Source organism: Diceros bicornis, chromosome 8 (genome assembly GCF_020826845.1).
Source record: "Diceros bicornis minor isolate mBicDic1 chromosome 8, mDicBic1.mat.cur, whole genome shotgun sequence".
In the NCBI taxonomy this organism is placed as follows: Eukaryota; Metazoa; Chordata; class Mammalia; order Perissodactyla; family Rhinocerotidae; genus Diceros; species Diceros bicornis.
This window is the reverse complement of record NC_080747.1, coordinates 56657778-56665344: the sequence shown is the minus strand read 5'-3', so window position 1 is coordinate 56665344 and position 7567 is coordinate 56657778. Positions and strand designations below refer to the sequence as shown.

The 7567-nt window shown below is 33.4% G+C and overlaps 1 protein-coding gene across 1 annotated transcript; it reads right to left on the bottom strand.

Moving 5' to 3' along the window:
• Positions 1-438: 438 nt before the first annotated feature.
• PRR27 (proline rich 27) lies at positions 439-5784 on the bottom strand. The gene is made up of 4 exons (XM_058546341.1): positions 5737-5784; positions 4437-4460; positions 2793-2816; positions 439-1152 (listed from the first exon to the last, which is right to left on the bottom strand). Exons 1-4 carry the CDS (start codon positions 5782-5784, stop codon positions 439-441), a joined length of 810 nt encoding a protein of 269 aa, XP_058402324.1.
• Positions 5785-7567: the final 1783 nt, after the last annotated feature.

Here is a 7567-nt window from a genome sequence, read left to right as displayed (position 1 = left end):
ATTGAACTGGAGGTTTAAGCCAGTACAGTATGCAATGAATAAAAAAATAAATGGCATCCATTTTGGAAATTAAAATGTTCATCAATAGATGAATGGGCAAAAAAAATTATGATATATCCATATAATGAAATACTACTCTGCAAAAAAATTTAGACAGAACTATTGATATACATAGTTGCATGGATAAATCTCAAAATAATTGGGCTGAGTGAAAGAAGCCAGACTCAAAATTCCACTTACATAAAATTCTAGAAAATGCAAACCAATCTGTAGAGACAGAAAATAGATCAGGGATAGGAAAAATGGGAGAGTGGGATTAGGAAGGAACAGGAGGAAACTGGCTGTGGTGGATATATTTATTATCCTGGTAATTTGTTTCATGGGTGTATACATATGTCAAAACTTATCAGTGTACACTTTCAGTATGTGTAGTCAATTTCAGTAGTATGTCGGTTGTATCTTAATAAAGCTGTTCAAAATGTTTAAGCTGATATATGTTTGCTTGTAGAGAGATTGTGTTTCTTTCCCTCTGCTACAAATCTTGTTCGTTACAGGAGTAAGATCTAGGTAACCCACCTGCTCAAGAAAAGGAGAAGGCTGAGTTTCTGGGGCAGCAGGCCCCAATGCAGCAGGTGAGGCTGGAGCAGGTGATGCTGCAGCAGATGTGGCTGCAGGAGGTATGGCTGCAGCAGGTGAGGCTGCAGGAGGTATGGCTGCAGCAGGTGTGGCTGCAGCAGGCTCAGCTTCATCAGGCTCAATTACAGCAGGTTCAACTGCAACAAGCTCTGGGTCAGGAGGTGTGGCTACAGGAGGCTTGGTTACATCAGGTTCGCCTGCAGCAGGCACAGCTGCATTAGCTGGGCCAAAAGGTCCTACAGGTCTACTTGAGGGAGGGACAAAGAGGGAAGCCCTCCAACCAGAAGGAGGGGCCAACCAAATAGGTAGGGGAAAACTAGGAATGTGGTAGAGGGGGGCTCCAGGAACAGTGAGAATCCAGGGATATGGGGGTACCCCTGTACCAGGGTCAGGATTCCCAGGGTAATTGGGGAAATCATTCCCTGGAGGATAGTAAGGAGGAGTGAAATCATTGTCTGGTGTGGGATAAGGAATATTCAGAGATGGGTTAAGCGGGTAACGATTGCCATTGTAATCCTAAAGGAGAAGCAAATAAGTTAATTAAAATTGATTGTTCATGTCTTCTATTCTATGTATATAACATGTTATGACTGTGATGAAATATGATGAATGAAAACTATTTTTTTAAGAATTTCGATTCAGTCTCTTTCTTAAGGCTAATGTGCTTCCATAATTTTTGAAATAGGAACTAATAATTTCTTAAGAAAATTCAATAAACCCCAATTTAAGGGGAAATATTTTGTGTTGAGGCAAATCGGAGTGTTATAAACTGCACAATATGCCAACCTAGGCCAGGACAAAATAGAAGAAAAGAGAGTGCACAGTGTAGAATTGATGCTTCCAGGCCCTCTGCTCGGCGTCCCCTGCTCAGCCTAATGCCCTCAGTGCTCTCCGGGTCTCAAAAGTGCTCCACTGAAGCATTCACTCGGTTATGCCTCTACTAGGTGTCCTTCTGAACTCCTCCCCACCCTTCATCAAAGCTTCTACTCCTTCAAGGCTAAGCATCTCATATGGTTATTAAGAAGGAAAGCAGAATGGATATGGATGACTTACTACTGCCTTTTTTTTTTTTCAACTAAGATATAATTGACTATGGCTAATAACACTGTATTGTATGTTTGAAAGTTGCTAAAAGAGTAGAACTTAAAAGTTTTCATCACAAGAAAAAAAATTTACAACTATGTGTGGTGAGGGATGTTAACAAGACTTACAATGGTGATCATTTCGCCATATATACTACTGGCTTTTCATATTTAATTTTCCCTGTGGTGTTCATGTTTTAAATGAGAAGATTATTAATGTTACTAATGCATTTACTACTAAATTTCACATGATTTCTTTCAGTAGAAGGACGTCCACATTTTCCTCCAATTGCTCTAGGTTTGTCTATTACATGTATGTAAAACTGTCGGGGAGCTCCAAGGTCACAAAATTATGTGAGAATTTACATAAAATTAATATGTTTCTTGGTCTCACATACATGAAGTTTTATTTCCTATTGTAAATTCGTCAGTTTTTATGAGCAAATTGGTAAGTATTAATTTACATATCTAGATCCTGGATTCTTTGATTCATTGCATAGCTCAATTATAATTCAAGGAATTAAAAATGTTTATAGCATAAATATCATTTTAAAATATAATAAACTATATTTAACATTTCTTATCATATGTTTATGTTAACACTAACCAGTCGATGGAGTTATTTTCTTTACATGTATTCAAAGTTAATTTGTCGATAACAGACACTATTTATGACTGTAGACTCAGTTTTCATAATGGTTGGAAAATATTGCCTTCTTTATCAACAATACTTTTCTATGCTATAAAACTTTATTTATATAATTAAATTTCCTTTTAAAGCATTTAATCTAATGAGCAGGCAGTGAAACTACTCAGGATATCAGTATGAATAAAAAATTATAGAAAGTATAAATATAAATATGCTTATACTTATACATGTATTTTTAAGTGAGCCCATCACAGCAAGAAAAGAGAACATGTTCCTAAATTACTTCCTTAGCTTTTCAAAGAAAAACATAATAATTTGAAATTATTTAACATTATTAGATAGAAAATGCTATTTTAAAAAGAAAATTAACAATGTAAAATACATTTCAGTATCTTAAAGTGTAAACAAATATGGATATATTTTACCTCTTCACTAGATGAGAGAAATTTCTAAAACAACAAAGAAAGCAATGTTGGTTTTAAATTTCACACCACTGAAAAACATCTTTCTTTAGATCCCAGCTTACACTCCAAGTAATTATAACTGACAAAACTCTCTGAGTAACATGGAATTTTCTTTCTTAAGTGATATAGTTGTTTGCCTTGTTTTCCTGTGACTATGTAGACTCAGTCCTGTTATTCTAAATCCAACCTTACAAAGTAGATATGCAACGACCAATTTTAATGTCTTACTGGTTCCAGTGTTTCTACACTGTCATTAAATTCCTTATTCACATATAGTTATAACCTTTCAAGTACAGGGAACCAAATGTTTTTATTCAATTCTGTAACTAGTTGCTTACTTACACCAGATGTTTACATTAGATTATTATTTGTGTTTATCACAAAATCCCCAGTGACTAAGCAATGCTTTGCAATATAACTTCTCAGTAAACGTAGATTGTTCCTCAGTGGCTTTAGGATTTTTAAGCTTTTCCTTGATGGATGTTCAAAGATTTATTTTAAAAAGTTTAAAACAAGTGCCTACTATGTGCTGTCCATGTGGTAGATATTGGGACCCTAAGTACTAGAAAGAACAAAGTTTCTTTGCTTGTGTCTGGGTTGCTATGTTTCCCAGCCAGTCAAGCTTCTCCATTAAAATTTAACATTGTATGTAATATTTCTTTCCAATTTAAAGTTGGTTTCCTTAGTTACTGAGTTAGGATATTTGCTCCTAAGGTATAATGCATGATGCACAAGTGATATATGTTCTAGAGTGTTCACAGAGACAAATGTCAATGATTTGTATTGTGAACATAGAGCCCTCGACTCTTATGTGTAAAATCTTGACTCTTAGAAAGAAATTCAAAATAATATTTCATACTGTTTCATTTTTTAAACTATTTTCAAAACCTTCCTACTCTTTCACTATATGTCTAATGGTATTTGGTCACAAGTGTGCACATCCAGATCTTATCTCTCTGCCTTTCTTGGTGAGATTGTCAGGTTTAACTACTGCACAGTTGCGAATAGGTACAAGTATAATTTTCTTAGCACATTCCTGTCATCAGAATTTGAGACAAAAATAACAAAGAACTACAAAGGAAACCTAATATCAATTGATGATTACTTTGGTCTCCTACACAGGGATAATTTTTATGGGTCTTTTCTGCACAAAAGTCATCTAACCTCTTGGGAACACATTGCTCCTGCGAGTAGTTTGTAGACCGTGCTTTCTCCTGCTCTAATCTTTCATATAGGCAAAGCCTTCGTGAATTCATCACTTAGTTTGTTCAAGTAAACTTAGTACATTGTCTTAAAACTTTACAGAAGCATGAGGAGGAAACCTGGGCATAGCAAAAATTTTATTACACTACAAAAGGAGTGCACTTACTTATGCTTCTGCTTTTTGAAAAGAAATAAAGACTTTATGGTAAATATGTTAAACACAAATATATTTATGCTCCATAAACATTTTTCTATCAAAGAAGAAGAGGTTAATAGCACTAATATTTTACGAGCAATAGTAGTCACAAAATTGCCCTGTAAAGAAATCAGAGTTTTAAAATGTAGAATACACTTTAAGGTAAAAACAAATACATTTATATGCAAATGAAAAAAAAAATTTACCTCACCAATGAAGTGGAAACGCTTCTAAAACGGAGAAAAAAATTCTTTCATTATGGTTATTTATTTGAAAATTTCTGTACCCAGATTTCCATATTACTGAAGAATGTATACAGCCTTATTATTAGTATAGTTAATTATTAGTATAGTTAATTAGTATAGTTAAATATGAGTCGCTAGTATAAATTATCTGTTTATTATTATTATCATCATTATATGTTTTTGATCTAGACAATTGTCTCAGAAAGTTTTACTTTGGCTGATATTGGATTTTGGTTTGGATTTGGGTTTGTAATATTCTACATGTGCATAAATCTTACCGCCTGAAAGATCATTCAGCTCTTATTCATGTATCTGGTTTTGCTAATTCTCTTTCACCTCTCAGGTTTTGTTTGTATTCTGTGTGTGTATGTAAGTGGTCTCTTGCCACCTCTTTACACTTGCAGAAGGACTATATGTCCATTTGTTCTCCAGTTGAACTTCAATATATTTTATGAAGTCACCACAAATTATGCACTGCAGCATAACAATAAAAAATAGTGTAGAAACTCATCATTTACTGTTTAAAGAATTAGAGTTTAATTCAGATAATTTTAGAAGATAGAATATCTTGAAATTTGCACAGGGTGATAATAATAATTGTGATAATTTTTGTTAATAATTTCAAGGAGCATTTCAGTTTCTACTGTATCCTAGGTACTCTGCTAAGCACCTTACATAATTCTCTCTTTTTAATCTTCAAAACCATTCTATGAGGTAGGTGTAATAATTTTCTTCTTTTTACAAAAGAGGATATTTAGCACACTCGTTGGTTAGGATCAAGAATTTTCCATCAGCTATTTCTTACGTTAGAGTCTCATCTATTTATACTACATTGAAGGTCATTATGTCCGTTTACTTTAACTCCATCAAGTATTTCTTGTGACTCTAAAGGTGTACGTGCAGCAATGGGGCTTCACTGCCAAAGCCCAATCCGGCTTTCTATAATTTGAAGACATAAACTCTCTTAAGATTATCTACATGGGATTCTGGTTCTCTATAATTTTATCCTCCTCCAGCCCACTGCATTTCTGAACTCACCTCTTTTCCTTGCTGGTTATCTGTTTTCAGATAACACAACTTTATTATTTTGATTTTTAAAATTTCTTTTGAAAAGTTTGGCACAACAAACCTCACGCCCATTCATATGTCTCTCTGCTACATCATTAGCAACATTATTATAACATATCGTTAACACAAGTCTCTGTCTACAATTATTTGATGGTGACACTATCGCTGCAATTTTAAAAGTCCATTTACTCACCTTTGCAAAAGCAACACACACAATGCAGGCCCAAAGTAGAAGCTTCATTTTTAGGGACCCTATGAACATTAATATCATAAATTGGTTGTTTCAGAAAACATACATTTGTTAGTTATTTCTCTTCCAGAGAGAGAGAAAAGAATGCATGACTTTATTAGTCTGACTAGGAAGACCCCTAACAGAAAATTTGGTCCTGCTATTTAGCTACTGACGCATGACTTAACAGGAATGACACTAACCAAAATTATCCTTTTGACAGATGTCTTTTAACAATTAATTGGCTTTAAACTCAACTCATTTACTTACCTGGGGATATATTTTGCAATTAATTTGTCTTGGAAGACTTACTAGGAAATAAAATTGCTTAAAAGTAGCCATTATAGAGGTGCTGTATGGAGATTTTCTTTTTATAGATTCCGTGGGAGATTAGCATCACCTACTTAGAAAAATTTCCAGTCCTAAAGTTCTTGCCACCATGTGCTATGGCATAAACCTTTAGGTTTTTGATCACCAATTTTTCCCGCTATCCCTGAAAAGGAGTGGGGTAGCCGTATATTCAAGTGTGTGTCTTGATTAGGTTCAATTTTCTTCAGAGAATGTAAAACCAGTCTCTAGTTGGTTGATTATTAAAGTTTATGGCTTCCTTCTTCTTCAAGAACATAAATCATATCCACTCAAAAAATATATACATTTATTATAGCATTATTTAGTATCTCAAAATAGGAAAAATTTATAAATGCCCAATTACAAGTGTTTATTAAGAATAATAATATCAGGTTCATGATCTATTGCTAAATGAATATTCAAATGTTAAATATAGGTAAAGTATTTAATGGATTATTTCTAATTAGATGATGGCTTATTTTTTTTAATACTAATTTCCATAATTTCATTTTATCTTCTGTAGTCTATAATTTTTTGTAAATGAGAATGTATTACTTTGGTAAGTAGTTTGGTAAGTAGATTCTAATAACATGAAGGATTTTCAAGTTTTTTGATGAGACGGTGAATGTTTTCCAGCCTAATTTTTAACAAACTCTAGGCTGGAAAAATTATATTCATGGAGGAAGCCCTGGAAGTTATATACTCCATCCATTCTCAAAACACATTTTGTGTTTTGGATCAGCTGCTTACCTCTTCAACATGATTTTGACCACATATTGAATGGTCTTTGCTATAACGTTCTTTGGTATTGTACACCTGGTTTTTATTGAGAGAAAATTTAAGACAAAGACTAATAGATTTACTATTGGTTTTAGTTGTAAAGATATACAGGACAAAGATCTGTGCCTCATTCTGTTTCTCTATAAGCAGCACTGGAGAAATTCCTGACAGCTCCCAGTACCTAGGCTTTTCTCGAGCTATTTGTATATTTTTATGTCTTAGATACACTGACACCATTTATTTATTGGTTTTGCATTTATTTTGTTCTTTGCCTACCAGGAATTTCAGAGTCAACTATTTTCCCCATATTAGAACTCGACAGGGCATTACAGCAGCTCAGTTGGGGATGCTTACTTCATATCTTGTTTCCCCTAGTCTTATTTCTTCCTCACCAAAATATTTATATATTTAAAAAAAATCCTGTTTTGACTATTTTACAAGCTGCCTTAAATTCTTTTATAAACATATAGAATAAGGAACAAATTAGTGAATCAAATGAACCCTTCTAAAATTGTTTAGAGTGCCAAAATTTCTTTCTGGTATATTTTAACATTTTTGTAAAAAGAAAATAAAAATGAGTAATTAGTGAAACAAAAATATCATGAATTTATACCTCAAGAAGATAATATTTTATTCTTCAATATAGTCCAATTATTTTTAAAGTAGC

Excerpts from the sequence above, each read along its gene's own strand:
- PRR27 (XM_058546341.1), bottom strand. The coding sequence starts at position 5,784 with ATGAAGCTTCTACTTTGGGCCTGCATTGTGTGTGTTGCTTTTGCAAAG. Across the intron at positions 4,461-5,736 it reads TGTGTGTTGCTTTTGCAAAG|AAGCGTTTCCACTTCATTGG; the intron begins GTGAGTAAATGG and ends TCTCCGTTTTAG. Across the intron at positions 1,153-2,792 it reads TTCTCTCATCTAGTGAAGAG|GATTACAATGGCAATCGTTA; the intron begins GTAAAATATATC and ends CTTCTCCTTTAG.